At 44.9% G+C, this 16,561-nt stretch overlaps 1 protein-coding gene across 1 annotated transcript in view; it reads left to right on the top strand.

The window, feature by feature from the left end:
* The window catches only part of LOC120929180 (WD repeat-containing protein on Y chromosome-like), a 181,936-nt gene that overhangs the window by 84,943 nt on the left and 80,432 nt on the right, over positions 1-16,561 (top strand). The window contains exons 13-15 of the mRNA XM_040340457.1: positions 370-610; positions 7,286-7,391; positions 15,692-15,843. Of these exons, the coding sequence (XP_040196391.1) occupies positions 370-610; positions 7,286-7,391; positions 15,692-15,843 (499 nt within the window). The remainder of the gene's footprint in view (positions 1-369; positions 611-7,285; positions 7,392-15,691; positions 15,844-16,561) is intronic.

Raw genomic sequence — 16,561 nt, 5'->3', positions numbered from 1 at the left:
AAGTTACACAGCGTGTAATTTCTAGGTAAGTGCTTTGTGGATCGGGCACTTAAATTTCTACCTAACGCCTGTGTAACTTAACTGCTGAAAGTTAAGTTAGGCAGCTTTTTTGAGGATTTGACCCATAATTCCTGTTCTTGGGAATCAATATATTTTTAGAATATGCAGTCTTATCTTGGCTTAATGAATTATGCCTATCTAATAATTACAGAAATTCTAATGTGTGAGGATCCAAGGCAGTTGAGTAATATATTCAATGCTGTAGACATACTGTACAAGCAAATGTCCAGTTATTTAGGTGAAAATTATATTTTGACTCTTGTGCATCCTTTCCTGAAAGCCAGCTTAAATGTGTGATTATGCTTAAAGGTTGTACCATAGGGACCACAAATGTGGAACAGCAGATGAAGGACATCAAGGATCACTTGAGAGATAAGGGAAGACGAGCTCCAATGTCATCTGGACCACCACAGAAGAGAGCAGCAGGAGACCAGACAGTTTTCCGGGTGTATAAAGGGGTGAAGACATTTGCATTTTGCAAGAAGAACAGTCTTGTGATCACAGGGGGAATGGATCGTATAATCAGATTGTGGAACCTCTACGTGCCTGCGTAAGAACATGCAATTTAATAGATCATAATTATCTTTAGACCTCTTGCACATGGGAGTAAAAAATTCCACGTTTTTGACTGATTTGAAATCAGATGCATTATTATCTGTTACCTCTCTAACAGTAAAAAAATCCTTTCCACGCTCTAAGTTTAAAAGTTTTTGTTTTAACCACTTAACCCCCGGACCATATTGCTGGTCAAAGACCAGAGCACTTTTTGCGATTCGCACTGCATCGCTTTAACTGACAATTGCGCGGTCGTGCGACCTGGCTCCCAAACAAAATTAGCGTCCTTTTCCCCCCACAAATAGAGCTTTCTTTTGGTCACCTCTGCGGTTTTTAGTTTTTGCTCTATAAACAAAAATAGAGCGTCAATTTTGAAAAAAAAAAATATTTTTTACTTTTTGCTTTAATAAATATCCCCCAAAAATAACTGTAGGGGGGTGGTCTCACTAGGGGAAATTACTGATCTTCTGTTCATACATTGTATGAAGAGAAGATCAGCATTTCTCCCCCTGACATGACCAGGAGCTGTGTGTTTACACACACAGCTCCCGCTCCCCGCTCTGTAACGAGACTATGCCCTATTTTGTAAACGCTATAACTTTTGTGCAAACCAATCAAAAAACGCTTATTGCGATTTTTTTTAACTAAAAATATGTAGAAGAATACGTATCGGCCTAAACTGAGGGATATTTATTATAGCAAAAAGTTAAAAATATTCATTTTTTTCAAAGAAAGTCCTCAAGACATATTCTCACATTACAAAAATATGCACCATAGTACGGGGTGCATCAAGAGTACAAGTCACATTAATTAACAGATAACAACCTATTATTATACAGGTCAAGAGGAGAAATAAGAAAAAACTCCCAGCAATAAGTTCTCAGAAACTAGTGCAGCAATGCATGTATGTAGCATGTAGCATGTAGCAATGTATCTAGGGCTTGATGAATCATATTATTTGAGAAGTTAGTATTAAGCATACATTTTATAAAACAGGGAAAGCAGCTTTCCATGGGAACACCCGATGAAGATGAGGGGCCTGGAGCGCTGACGGGGGACCCCAGAAGAAGAGGATTGGGGCTGCTTTGTGCAAAACAATTGCACAGATTAGATACGTATAGGCATGTTTGTTATTTTTATAAAAACAAAAAAAAATTAAAGGTTTGCAACCACTGTAAGGCGTATACCTGAGAACAAAGTGAGTAGCAATTTAGCTCTGGGGGTAGAGGGTTGTGCAAGATGTTGACATAGTATACATCTTATGACGTCAGTAGGATAGTTAGAGGCACATGGTGAAGTAGCTATTAGGATTGTGAAGACATGAATAATAGAGTTGGACTTTCCTCTTACATCACAAATTCCTGTTATTTTCTAAATATGTGATAAAAATTTTATCATTACATTAGGTAATATCTTAGTTATTGATGCCATGAAATCATGAATGTGAAGCACACTTTTGATCTTGCGTCACAAGTTTTTAAAGGGTCAGTTTTGGTTCATTTGCCTTAAAGTATATGTGAACCCTTACCTTGTAAAGCAACCCATTCGTGAAAGACAAAACATTTGCGTGTGTGTGTGTGTGTGTGTATATATACAGTATCTCACAAAAGTGAGTACACCCTCACATTTTTGTAAATATTTTATTATATCTTTTCATGTGACAACACTGAAGAAATGACACTTTGCTACAATGTAAAGTAGTGAGTGTACAGCTTGTACAACAGTGTAAATTTGCTGCTCCCTCAAAATAACTCGACACATAGCCATTAATGTCTAAACCGCTGGCAACAAAAGTGAAAATGTCCAAATTGGGCCCAATTAGCCATTTTCCCTCCCCATGTCATGTCACTTGTTAGGCCTAGTACACACGAGAGGATTCCCCCGGACCGTTTCCGCGGATAAATCCTCTGGCGGATTTTGATCTCATGGTTGTACTAACCATGAGATCAAAATCCCCGCGGAATTCCATCCGCGGTGACGTTTCGCGCCGTCGCCGTGATGATGACGCGTTGACGTGCGCGACGCTGTGATATAAGGACTTCCACGCATGCGTCGAATCATTACGACGCATGCGGGGGATGGATTCGGACGGATTGATCTGGTGAGTCTGTACAGACCAGCGGATCAATCCGTTGGACTGGATTCCAGCGGATCGATTTCTTAGCATGTCAAGAAATTTTGATCCGCTGGAAATCCATCCCCGGGGACAAAAATCAGCGGAAACAGATCCGCTGGATCGTACACACCAGGGGATCTATCCGCTGAAACCGGTCCGCGGATCAATTCCAGCGGATCGATCCTCTCGTGTGTACGGGGCCTAAGTGTTACAAGGTCTCAGGTGTGAATGGGGAGCAGGTGTGTTACATTTGCTGTTATCGCTCTCACTCTCTCATACTGGTCACTGGAGGTTCAACATGGCACCTCATGGCAAAGAACTCTCTGAGGAATTTAAAAAAATAATTGTTTCTCTACATAAAGATGACTTAGGCTATAAAAAGATTGTCAAAACCCTGAAACTGAACTGCAGCACGGTGGCCAAGACCAACAGTACTATGACCTTACCAGTGAATGGCTGTACAGGGAGGTATGTCAGCACAGGTTTGTTCATAGGAGGAGGAAGAGTAGGCTGTGCTCCCAGCATAACTAGAAAACTGACCACGCTGGAATAAATACGCTCTCATGCCTAGCGTGATCAGTTTGAAATAGGAGATTAATAGGACTGGTAGGGATACCAAGTATTTTACACAAAGGAAGTATTACAGAGAGAACGGGATACTTTTTAACACATGTATATGGTACAACAGACACATATCAGGAAGATAAAATGTTTAGGTAACATATTATTTAGGATAATATGGCTATCTGCCAGGACCCAAGTTTGAACCCGGTAAGTCTGGCAATGTCTCTTCTTGCTGAGTCATCTGAGATGCTGGACAGCACTCTGTCTCATCCATTATACAATCCTGCTTTGTGCTTTGTTTTTGCTGAACCTTGAACTCATTGCTCCTCCCATGAACTTCCTATTTAAGCTAATCCTTTTAACTTCCTGTTTGCCAAATTATTGTGCTCTCTACAGCCGATCTCTTGCACCTTTGCTTACCTGCAGTTGTCCTTATCACTACTATCACTCTTTACCAACCTTGGCTTGTTCCTTGACTACGCTTATGCTTGATCCCAACCTGCTATCACTTGTTACCAACCTTTGGCTTGTTTACTGACTACAAGACAAAAACAGAATGGCGCACGAGAGGGTACTGAAACACACTGATCACACAACTAATAGTCTATAAAGTCCAGGAAGTATACATATGCAGCATTAGGGGCAACTCCCTTGGGAGCAAAGAAGTCTCTTGCAGAACAATGGGAGAAAAACAAGGTGCGCCAAAAACGAAGATGCAACAAATGGTATATTTGATTAAATATACCATTTGTTGCATCTTCTGCTTCACTTGGTCTTTGACACGCCTACTTTTTCTCCCATTATTTACAGACTACGCGACCTGGTACTAAGGAGCGCAAAACCCATCTCCACCATCAGGAGCTCTGGTGCACATCGGTTAGTGCTTAGACCCCTCACTTAGGGTGAGCCCGTGTCTTCTGCTAGGGTGACCTGTTGCCTCACTTATCCAGTTGGTCGGTGGGAGCCTCTCTACTGCTGTAGCTACTGGTGAGCCTGACCCCTGAACGTGACACTATCATAATATTTAATTTATAAACTTATATTTTGCATTTCTCTTTGGTAAAAAAAACTGTTGTAGGTATTAAAGCGGAGGTCCACCTGTTTTTTTTTTTTTTTAGCCAGTAGCTACAAATACTGCAGCTGCTGACTTTTAAAAGCTTACCTGTCCAGCGCGCCCGCGATGTCAGCAGACGAGGCTGAGCTATCGCTCAGTCCTCGGCTGCTTCCGCCGCCATCCTCGGTAAGGGAATTTAGGAAGTGAAACCTTGCGGATCGCGGCGTGCCGTCACTGGTCCCTGCTCTCTCCTGGGAACAGTGTTTCCCAGAAGACAGCGAGGGTGTGACGTCACGAGGCTGGACTCCCCGCGGGAGTCAGAACCCAGAAGTGGTGCAAATACCTGTCTCAGACAGGTATCTGCACCCCCCTGAAAGGTGCCAAATGTGACACCGGAGGGGGGGAGGGATCCAAAAAGCGGAGGTTCACTTTTTGTGTGAACCTCCGCTTTAAGTGCATCCACCTGCAGCACCATCCAAAACCTTCCTGTTGCAACCAAATTTTGGGTCAATCTGACAGACAAAGCCCTAGTACTTTCGGATAGTGCCGAATGCTGTCTGATCCTTTCTGCCTTCTACACATTTCTATTGGCCAGTGAGACTGCCCATTATAATAAAGTTGGGGGGGGCTAGAAGTAAAGGCACGCTCCATACTACCTGGAAGTGCTGGAGATTCTCCGGAACAGACTGGCATTTGGCTATAACGGATCGCTCCCCGCGGGAATCCGCCCGCCGCACGCAGCGGGGGGGGGGATCCGATCGGACCCCCCACCCGCTAGAAGGCAAGGACGTATATATACGCCCTTCTGCCTGTCCGTGCCATTTTGCGGACGTAAATAGTCGTGCGGCGGGCGTTAAGGGGTTAATAAACATAAAAATTGGCTGGAACACCCCTTTAAACCCTTTAAATAAGTTGTGCAATATGGTTTATTATCATATCCCATATTGTAGAATAAACTGCATGCTAAGTTTCAAAGCTAAACTTTGAGTTGTAGTTTAAAATGTGCATTCAGAGTGAATGTTTTGCTGCCTGGCCTACAGTGATAAAATGACCCTGACACAAAATTAAAACTAAAAAACAAGGTTCCCCTGTAAAAAGGAGAGGGGTTGTAAAGGTAAAAAAAAAAAATCCTAAATAGTCCTCCTTCACTTCGATTTTGCTTTTAAATGTCCTTATTTCTTCTGAGAAATCCTCACTTCCTGTTCTTCTGTCTGTAACTCCACACAGTAATGCGAGGCTTTCTCCCTGGTGTGGAGTGTCGTGCTCGCCCCCTCCCTTGGACTACAGGAGAGTCAGGACGCCCACTAACACACAGTTCCTTTCTCTATCTGCAACATAGAGAGCGTCCTGACTCTCTTGTATTCCAGGGGAGGGGTCGAGCACGACACTCCACACCAGGGAGAAAGCCTTGCATTACTGTGTGTAGTTACAGACAGAAGAACAGGAAGTGAGGATTTCTCAGAAGAAATAAGGACATTTAAAAGCAAAATGGAAGGATGAGGTAAGTGCAGGAGGACTGCACTAAGGTAAAGGAAGCTATTTAGGAATTTATTTTTTTGTTTACCTTTACAACCCCTTTAAGGCCTGTACACACAATCTGACTTTTTGACAACAAACCTCAGATGCACCTGTTTTTGCAGACAATCCGACCGTGTGTACGCTCCATCGGACAAACTTTTTTGATATTTTCATTGGACAAATGTTCGCTGTGAGAACAGACAACATTTCCGGCAACAAATGTCCTACGTCGGCTAATCCGATCGTGTGTACACAAGTCCATCGGACTAAAGTCCAAAGTACAAACACGCATGCTCAGAACCAATGCTAAAGATCATGTAACAATAGCAGAAGTTGCCCAAAGGGTGGCGGTAAAGAGCAAAAAAAACTTAGTACGTCTATTACGTCACTACGTTCGTGTTTGTTGCATACCAAGTTAACGGCCAACGCCCTTCGGAGCAAAATCCACGGAAAAGTCAGTTGGAAGTCCAATCGTGTGTTTGAGACTTTAGAATAACTTGTCCTGCCATTGCACCATCAATCTTCACCTTTTTTCAGGCACTGTGGTGCCCAGTAAACCTCTTCATTGGACAGACTTCTTGGTGTCATTGATTCCTGATCCCCGCAGAGCACTCTGGTTTCTTCTGCTGGTTCTTATATGAATTTAATGCATTGATATAGGGGCTTGTGTCAGGAACCATAGTGCTGCAATATACCGTATTTATTGGGGTATAGCGCGCTCCCGCGTATAGCGCGCACCCCTAAAGTTGCAGCGGATTCCTGTGGAAAAAAGTTTTTTTGTACTTACAGTTTTGGTGTCTTGTGCCGCGTCCATCGGCGGCCTTGTCGGGTCCGGCGTCCGTCTGCGGCTTCGGGTGTCCTCTTCGTCGGGTCCGGCGTCCTTCTGCGGCGTCCTCACGTCCTCCCCGCTCGTTTCCCGTGCTGAGTTTGAATACTGCGCCGACATATACAGAGCGCAGTACACTCGTGTATTGTCGGGCAGGCTCGGCAACTCTCGCGCTGACGTCCTGTACGTCCAGGACGTGAGCGCGGAAGGAGCTGAGACTGCCCGACTATACCCGAGTGTACTGCGCTCGGTATATGTCGGCGCAGTATTCAAACTCGGCTCCGTAAAGCGGGTATCGGTGTATACCGTGCACCCACGATTTTGCCCTGATTTTCAGGGCAAAAAAGTGAGCGGTATACGCCGATAAATAAGGTATTATAATTTTATTCTTGGACTACAATAAACTTTAAAGGCCTCAGTAGGAAAGTGATATTGATATTTTAACCCCTTTTGGTTTTTGTTTACATATATATTTAAATGTAAATTTTGTATGTTTTCGGCTATGTTTTCTTACTCATGTATACATTATATTTGCTTATGAGTTTAAAATGTTTAATGAATCCATTACTCTCTTTACTTTCTTTAAATCCAGGCGAGCTACAGGTATGCTTCGAGGTCATACAGCACCCATATTTTTTGTGGAGGTCTCTTCAGAAGATAACAAGATATTCTCTATTGCCACAGATTGTACAATAAAGGTAAGCTGATCTTTGCTTTGGCATACACTGACGTTCTATGGCTGGAGCTCTTCCTCTTCCCTCTTCACACTGTAATTAGTGTTTAATCATAGGAGCTTCCCAATTGGTGTGACGTCGACTGCGGCGCTGCACCAATTTCCAAAATTAGGTCCTGCACTACTTTTTTAGGGGGCGATTTTAATAGACATCTGTGCATGAATCCGCACAGATGTCTTTCAAGTCACCCCCCCGAAGTCGTACTGAAATGTGACATGGAAATCGCACAATTTCAAAGCCGTGTTCAGTGTGTGCGAAGGCTTATGCCGCGTACACACGATCGTTTTTCGGCATGAAAAAAAATGTCATTTTTCAGCATGTACAAAAAACGAAGGGCTAGATTCAGGTAGCTGCGCCCCTTCTTACCGCGGCGCAGCGTTTCGTATTTACGCTACGCCGCCGCAACTTACAGGAGCAAGTGCAGTATTCACATAAGTTGCGGCGGCGTATCGTAAATGGGGCTGGCGTAAGCCTGCACAATTCAAATGTGGAAGGGGGGCGTGTTTTATGCTAATATGTGATGACCTGACGTGATTGACGTGTTTTACGAACGGCGCATGCGCCGTCCGTGTACATATCCCAGTGTGCATTACTCCAAATGACGTCGCAAGGAAGTCATTGGTTTCGATGGGAACGTAAATTACGTCCAGCCCTATTCGCGAACGACTTACGCAAACGACGCAAAAAATTCAAATTTCGAAGCGGGAACGACGTCCATACTTAACATTAGCTGCGCCACCTAATAGCAGGAGCAACGTTACGCCGAAAAAACCTTACACAAACGACGTAAAAAACTACCGTCGGGCGCACGTACGTTTGTGAATCGACGTAACTAGGTAATTTGCATACTCTATGCCGAAAACAACGGAAGCACCCCTAGCGGCCAGCGTAAAAATACACACAATTTTACGCTGCCGCATTCAAGTTACGTCGGCGGAGGAAGCCTATTTTTTAGACGTATCTACCTTGGAGAATCGGCGTAACGATACGCTGACGCAGATTTGAAATTACGGCAGCGTATCTGGAGATACGCCGCCGTAAATGCTTGCTGAATCTAGCCCAGTGTTTTTCCAACTTCATCATTAAAAATTATGTTGCCCACACACCATCGTTTTTGAAAAATGATGAACAGAGCGCGGTGACGTACAACACGTACAACGGCACTCTAAAGGTGGAAGTTCTTTTCGCCTTTGCGCTGCTTTTAGCTGATTCCTCTGCTGACGCAGATTTGAAATTACGGCAGCGTATCTGGAGATACGCCGCCGTAAATGCTTGCTGAATCTAGCCCAGTGTTTTTCCAACTTCATCATTAAAAATGATGTTGCCCACACACCATCGTTTTTGAAAAATGATGAACAGAGCGCGGTGACGTACAACACGTACGACGGCACTCTAAAGGTGGAAGTTCTATTCGCCTTTGCGCTGCTTTTAGCTGATTCCTTGTTAGTAAAAGACGATTTGCGCTTTTTTGTCTGTTTCAGCGTGATGAATGTGCTTACTCCATTATGAATAGTAGTTTTACCAGAACGAGCGCTCCCGTCTCATAACTCGCTTCTGGGCATGCGCGGGTTTAAAACGTTGTTTTTGCCCACACATGATCATTTTTTACGACATGAAAAAATGCAGCATGTTCTAATTTTTTTCTTGTTGTTTTTCAGAACCCGAAAAACGATGTGAAGCCCACACACGATCATTTTAAATGATGTTTTAAAAAACGTTGTTTTTTTTTTCATGCCGAAAAATTATCGTGTGTATGCGGCATTAAAGTGGAAGTAAACCCATCAATTTAACAGTTTCAAAAAACATGTGCCGGGAAAGTACCGTATTTATCGCGGTATAACGCGCTCTGGCGTATACCGCGCACCCCCAAAGTGGCCCCCAATCCTGTGGGAAAAAAATATTTTTTGTTTTTTTGTACTTACAGTTTTGGTGTCTTGCGCGGCGTCCATCTGCGGCCTCGTCGGGTCCGGCGTCCTTCTGCGGCTTCGGGTGTCCTCTTCGGCGGGTCCGGCGTCCGTCTTCGGCGGGTCGGGCGTCCATCTTCGGCGGGTCCGGTGTCCATCTTCGGCGTCCTCCCGCTCGTTTCCCGCCACGACTTTGAATACTGCGCCCGCATATAGCGAGCGCAGTACACTCGTGAATCTTCGGGCAGGCTCGGGCGCCTCTCGCACTGACGTCCTGTACGCTCAGGACGTCAGGACGTCAGTACGAGAGGCGCCGAGACTGCCCGAAGATTCACGAGTGTACTGCGCTCGCTATATGCGGGCGCAGTATTCAAACTCGTGGCGGGAAAGCGGGTATCGGCGTATATCTCGCACCCACGATTTTGCCCTGATTTTCAGGGCAAAATAGTGCGCGGTATACGCCGATAAATACGGTAATTGTCACATTAGTTGGGCTCTCAATCAAACTGTCAAACCATCCAATAGCTGGTGTCATAACCGATCACACATGCAGCATCATGGCAGTTGAAGATTAAAAAGAGGCCAAGATGGCAGCTTCCTTGGCTGAAAAGGATAGGAAGTTTTACTTTCATTTTAAGGGGGGCCTTGTTTCTGTTTTGACTTTGCTGATGCAAGTGAGATTCCGGAAGTGTCAAATTTAAGCTGTGGTTGGTCCTGTTGGCCCTCCTCCATTTGACAAAAATCAGTTAAGGTCATGGGCGTCTGCTCCATAGGGCAAGGGGGGGCAAATGACCCCCCCCTGGAAAATCAAGAAGGTGTTGAAGAGTCTCCCAGGCCACGGGCTGTCTGAGCAGTCCTGGGCCAGATGTCACAGATGCCTCCCCCTCCTGTGTTTATGTGTACACAGGGGGAGGGAACCTGCTGCCTGTGCCTCGCTGATGGCTGATCTGAAGTACTGAATGGGATGGGGGAGGGGGGTCCATTTGTGCAGAAGTGGGGGGGCAGTTTGTGCTGAATAGGGGGTCCATCTGTGCTGAAGGGGGGTCTGTGATTAAAGGGGGTCCATCTGTGCTAAAGGGGGGTTCTTTGCTCAATGGAGAGGGGTCTGTGCGGAATGGGGAGGTCTGTGCTGAAGGGGGGTCCATCTGTGCTGAATAGAGGGGTCTGTGCATAATGGGGGGTCCATCTGTACTGAATGGTAGGGTCTGTGCAGAATGGGGGGTCTGTGCTGAAGGGGGATCTGTACATTCTCAAGGCTATATTTATATGGGCATTGAGTGAAGCTGAATTATCTCAAGAGCTATTTCACACTGCCAACTGGCCGCGTTATCGGTAAAGCGCCGCTAAAAAGCGGCATTTTACCATCGTTTAATGCCCGCTAGCGTTTGAAGAAAGGGTTAAATGCGACTGTATCGCCACTGCCAAAGTGCCCCCCCTTGAAAAAAATTCAGCGGATGCCCATGGTTATGGTTGGAAGATTTTCTGGCCAAACAATGCCTACATCTGGTTCGATGCAGGCACTGTACAGGCAGTCAGCAGCTGCTGGAGCAGTGGCCACTGAATACAATATGAAGAAATAATTTCAGACGGCTGCACTTCCAAAAATCCTTTTATTGAAGCTTCATATGACAAGTGGTTGACAGATGGAGCAGGGGACAAAGAGGTAGACGTGTTTTGTGCAAATGTTAGCGCTTAGTCATTACTAAGCGCTAACATTTGAGCGAAACGCGTCTACCTCTTTGCCCCCTGCTCCATCTGTCAACCAGTTGTCATATGGAGCTTCAATAAAGGGATTTTTGAAAGTGTAGCTGTCCGGAATTATTTCTTCATGTTACACAGCATGCGAGCTGGGCTAGCACCTGACTAGTGTGTGTGAGGATTAACCAGAGACTCACTCACCTGGAGCAGCTTTTCTTGTTTCACTGAATACAATAGCTGGCATGTGGGGATTCCTCTAATAATTCTATTTAGTGTGGATGGAGAAATCAAGCAATTTTTTCTCATTCAGCTACGAGGGTTGAATGAGAGAAATCTACACATGTATGATCAGATTTACTCATTAAAGGGGTTGTAAAGGAATTATTTTGTTTTCATATTAAGCATCCTTTACCTGCAGACATTCCTCTTTTCACTTCCTCATTGTTCGTTTTTGCTCAGAAGTTGCTCTATTTCTTCTCTGTTCTGTTCACTTCCTGCTTGTCTGATTTTACTGACCACCGTGATGGGAGGCTTCACTGCGGTGGTCAGTGACGTGCTCCCCCCCTCCTGGGAACTACATCTGTGCGGCAGGACGCTCTCTACGTGTTAGAGACTTCAAGGAGGTGTGAATTACTGGGCGTGCCGCAATACATACTGGGAAATGTAGTTCTTACATGAACGAGTGCCGCAAACCAGGAAGTGAATGAGAGAACAGAAACTAGAACGCCGGAGGTGATATAGATGAAGGAATTTAATAGGTATTTACTCGTTTTTTAACAGAATCATTACACTATTCTGTCTGTCTACCTTGCAGACACTGGGCTGGATTCAGGTACGGAGGCGCAATGTACCGTTTTAAGGCTGCGCCTCCGTAATTTACGTGCGCTACGCTTCATTCATGAAGCAGTAGCTACGTAATTTGCGCGGGCGCTCCTTAAAACTGCCCGGCGTAAGGGCGCGTAATTTAAATGATCCCGTAGGGGGTGTGGATCATTTAGGCGCGTTCCCGCGCTGAGCGTAGTGCGCATGCTCCGTCGGGAAACTTTCCCGACGTGCATTGCGGTAAATGACGTCACAAGGACGTCATTTGCTTCAAAGTGAACGTGAATGGCGTCCAGCGCCATTCACGATTCACTTACGCAAACAACGTAATTTTCAAATTTCGCGACGCGGGAACGACGGGTATACTTAGCATTGGCTGCGCCTGCTAATAGCAGGAGCAGCCTTACGCGGAACCCGACAAACGCAAACGACGTAAAATGCGTACGTAGGGCGCACGCACGGTTGTGAATCGGCGTTAGTATGCAATTTGCATACTCTACGCTGACCACTACGGGAACGCCACCTAGCGGCCATCGTAAGAATGCAGCCTAAGATACGACGGTATAAGAGCCTTATGCCAGTCATATCTTAGGCTGCAGTCGGCGTAACAAGCTTTCTGAATACAGAAAAGTTGTTACGCCGGCACAACTAAGCAATTGCGCTGCGTAACTATGGTTACGCAGACGCAATTGCTTACTGAATCTAGCCCATTAATTTTAGTAAAAAATGTTTTTCCTTAATGCAAAGTGCAATAATAATGTGTCCCAAGCAGTAACACATAAATAGATATCAATGACATGCATTCCTTAATGGAAATTTAAGAAATAAGACCATTTCAATGATAAACACTTTTAGCTAGATTCACGTACGGCGGCGCTTCTTTAGGTCGGCGTAGCGCATCCCATTTGCACTACGCCAACGTAAGATAGTGAGGCAAGTATTGTATTCACAAAGCACTTGCCTCCTAAGTTGCCTCGGCGTAGCGCAAATGGCCCGGCGCAACCCCGCCTAATTCAAAATAGGCAGGTAGTGGGCGTGTTGTATGGTAATGAATTCACGATTCATCACCATACATGTAAATGAAGCGCCGATCGTACGGCACATGCGCGCGCATGCTCAGTATCACGTCGCAAATACTCCTTGCTTTCGACGTGAACGTAACCTACGCCCAGCCCCATTCTGAATCGGCTTACGCAAACGACGTAAACGACGTGAAATTCGACGGCTGTCCCGACGTCCATACTTAACATTGGCTGCGCCATCTTTTTGGTGGTTTATCTTTACGCCTGAAAAAACGCCTTATGTAAACAGCGTAGCTTACTGCGACGGGCGTACGTACGTTCGTGAATAGGCGTATCTTGCTCATTTACATATTCTCGGCGTAAATCGACGTACACGCCCCTAGCGGCCAGCGTAAATATGCAGCTAAGATACGACGGTGTAGGAGACTTACGCCGGTCGTATCTTAGCAAGATTTAAGCGTATCTCAGTTTGAGAATACGCTTAAAGATACGACGGCGCGGATTCGGACTTACGACGGCGTATCTAGTGATACGCCGTCATAAGTGTTTCTGAATCTAGCTAATTATGTTTATGGGCTCGGCATGTTGTATAGTTTTAATACATGTGTAAAAATTAAAGCTAGTGAATTGCAGTTCTCCACGGCATAACTTAGCTCGTAATGATAGAGGCAAATAAAAACACAGCATGGCTCCCACTAACCCCAGTCATTCAAAGAATACCTTTTGCTCAGCTAGTCTCTGCTTATACTGTTCTTGTGCTTGATTGTTACTAGTGAAAATGTTACTTTATGTTATATTTTGTTTTGTGAGAAAATGAATAAGCATAATAATCTGTTTATAAATTAGAAAAGTTAAGAGAAAAAAAATGGTCAGCATAGAAATGTTCCATGCTCCCTCTAGTGGCTGTTTTTAACAGTGCTGTTTCCAACAAAACTCATTGAGGGATAAATTAAAGTGATTGTAAAGGATCACCTTGTAAAACAACCCATTCAGTTTAAAATAGAAAGGCAAAGAAAATCATTTGTGTATAGATATTTAAAAAAAAAAAAAACGGTATAAATACCTTTTTTACAAGTGAATTGCCAGTGAACGGCTGTGCAGTGGTGGCGTGTCAGGACATGTCTGATCATTGGAGCAGAGCATATGGAGTTCCCTGCATAGCTAGAGAACTGACCATGGGGTGGGCTCCTACTTAGCGTGGTCAGTTTTTGATAGGAAAGCAGAGGGACTGGCAGGGATTTCACACAAAGGAAGCAATAGAAAGAGAACAGAAGACTTTCTCATACAAGTAGATGGTACAGCAGGTAATAAGGTAGGGATGACAACACTGTTTTGGAGTTTGTCGTCTTAGAGCCAGTGCTGACAGCTCACTACAGGAAATTAGAAGCTGAATGCATTCCTGACAGAATAATTCGATATTTTCAGTATTTTCAGAGACATAACATAGGGAAATGTGAAGGCGTTGGATAGTTGTGTAGAACATGATTCTTAGGCCTCGTACACACGATCAGTCCAAACCGATGAAAACGGACTGAAGTTCAGTTTCATCGGTCCAAACCGACCGTGTGTACACCCCATCGGTCTGTAGTCCTTCAGTCCAGAAACAGAGAACTTGCTTTAAAATTGGACCGATGGACGCCTGACCGATAGGTCAAAACCGATGGTTAGTACACAAAAGCATCGGATCCAAACCCGCGCATGCTCAGAATCAAGTCGACCCATGCTTGGAAGCATTGAACTTCATTTTTTTCAGCACTCGTTGTGTTTTACGTCACCGCGTTGGACTTGATCGGTTTTTGAACTGATGGTGTGTAGGCACATCAGACCATCAGTCTGTTTCATCGGTGAACCAATGAAACTGAACTTCAGTCCGTTTTCATCGGTTTGGACTGATCGTGTGTACGAGGCTTTAGACTTTGCCTACACAGTAGATTGGCAAATGTGTATTTTTCAGTAATTCATATACATACAGGGCCAGATTCAGGTAGATCCGCGCAATATTTGCGTGAGCAAAGGGCAACGATTTTTGCTCTGCGCCCACGCAAATATTTTGATATGCCCGCGATTCACGGAGCAGTAGCTCCGTAAATTGCGCGGGCGCTATGCTAAATAGCCCGGCGTAAGGGCGCCTAATGTAAATGATCCCGCCGGGGGCGGGAATCATTTAAATTAGGCGCGCTCCCGCGCCGAACGAACAGCGCATGCTCCGTCGGGAAACTTTCCCGACGTGCATTGCGGCAAATGACATCGCAAGGACGTCATTTGCTTCTAAGTGAACGTGAATGGCGTCCAGCGCCATTCACGAATCACTTACGTAAACGACGTGAAATTTAAATTTCACGAGCGGGAAGGGCGGCTATACTTTAGCATTGGCTGCCCCTGCTATAGCAGGAGCAACCTTGCGCTAAAGTCGCTGTACGGAAACTCCGTACCTTGCGTGCGCAGGGCCCGCGCAACTTTTGTGAATCGGTGGTAGTATGCAATTTGCATACTATACGCCGATCACAATGGCCGCGCCCCCTAGCGGACAACGCAAGAATGCAGCCTGAGATATGAAGGCATAAGGAGGCTTATGCCTGTCATATCCTAGGCTGCAGTCCGCGTAGCGATGTTCCTGAATCAGGGGCATTCGCTACGCGGGAGCAAAACAGCTATTGCGCCGCGCAACCTATGGTTGCGCGGGCGCAATAGCTTCTTGAATCTGGGCCACAGTTTATTATACTATCAGGCCAACTGGTCTTTTCTAAGATCCTCACATAATGCTAACCTGTGAGCAGTTATTCATTGTAATGTATTTAATAACAGTCCTTTGTTTCAGATATGGGACATGCAAAGCCAGACCTGTTTGTTTACTGCCTGCTCAAAATCAACCGGAATCAGAGGGGAACTTACTGCTGGCCTCTATATCCCAGATATTAAAGCACTTTGTGTTACCACTGACTCCATCGCCCTTCTGCAGGTCAAGCTAAAGTAAGGAAATATCTAAAAATGCTGTGCAATAAACCAAAAAGCCTAATTTCCAATATAATGTAAGATGTACAGTATGTTAAGAGGGAACACTGGGCGACCATAACACAGGTATAATCTTCTTGATAAAGTTGTAGATTCTGCCCCAGCTCACCAGAGAATCTCAGTTTTTCTGCTATATTTTCATCATGTACCTAGTAATGCACCAAACAGTCCTGTTTCTTTCCCAACATCTGTAATAGATTGAGAATATAGCAAGGTGTTGGGGATTAGGTAATGCCTGTGCTTATGTGCAAGAGTTACATCATCAGTGCCCATCCAGTGGACAACCATAAGCTTTGAGTTAGAGGTGGAGGAGATGGTGCCTGGACCTGTCATCATTGGAATAAGGCACTATGTGAGGATAGTATGGCACAATATGTAAGTACGCTGTGCTGTGCCTTAACCACTTAAGACCCGGACCATTATGCAGCTAAAGGACCTTGCCCTTTTTTTGCGATTTGGCACTGCAACGCTTTAACTGACGATTGCGTGGTCGTGCGACGTGGCTCCCAAACAAAATTGGCGTCCTTTTTTTCCCCCAAATAGAGCTTTCTTTTGGGGGTATTTGATCACCTCTGCGGTTTTTATTTTTTGCGCTATAAACAAAAATAAAGCAACATTTTTGAAAAAAAAACAATATTTTTTACTTTTTGCTATAATAAATATCCACAAAAAATAT

The sequence above is a fragment of the Rana temporaria genome, chromosome 2 (genome assembly GCF_905171775.1).
Source record: "Rana temporaria chromosome 2, aRanTem1.1, whole genome shotgun sequence".
Classification (NCBI taxonomy): Eukaryota; Metazoa; Chordata; class Amphibia; order Anura; family Ranidae; genus Rana; species Rana temporaria.
This window is presented reverse-complemented; position numbering and strand designations above follow the sequence as displayed.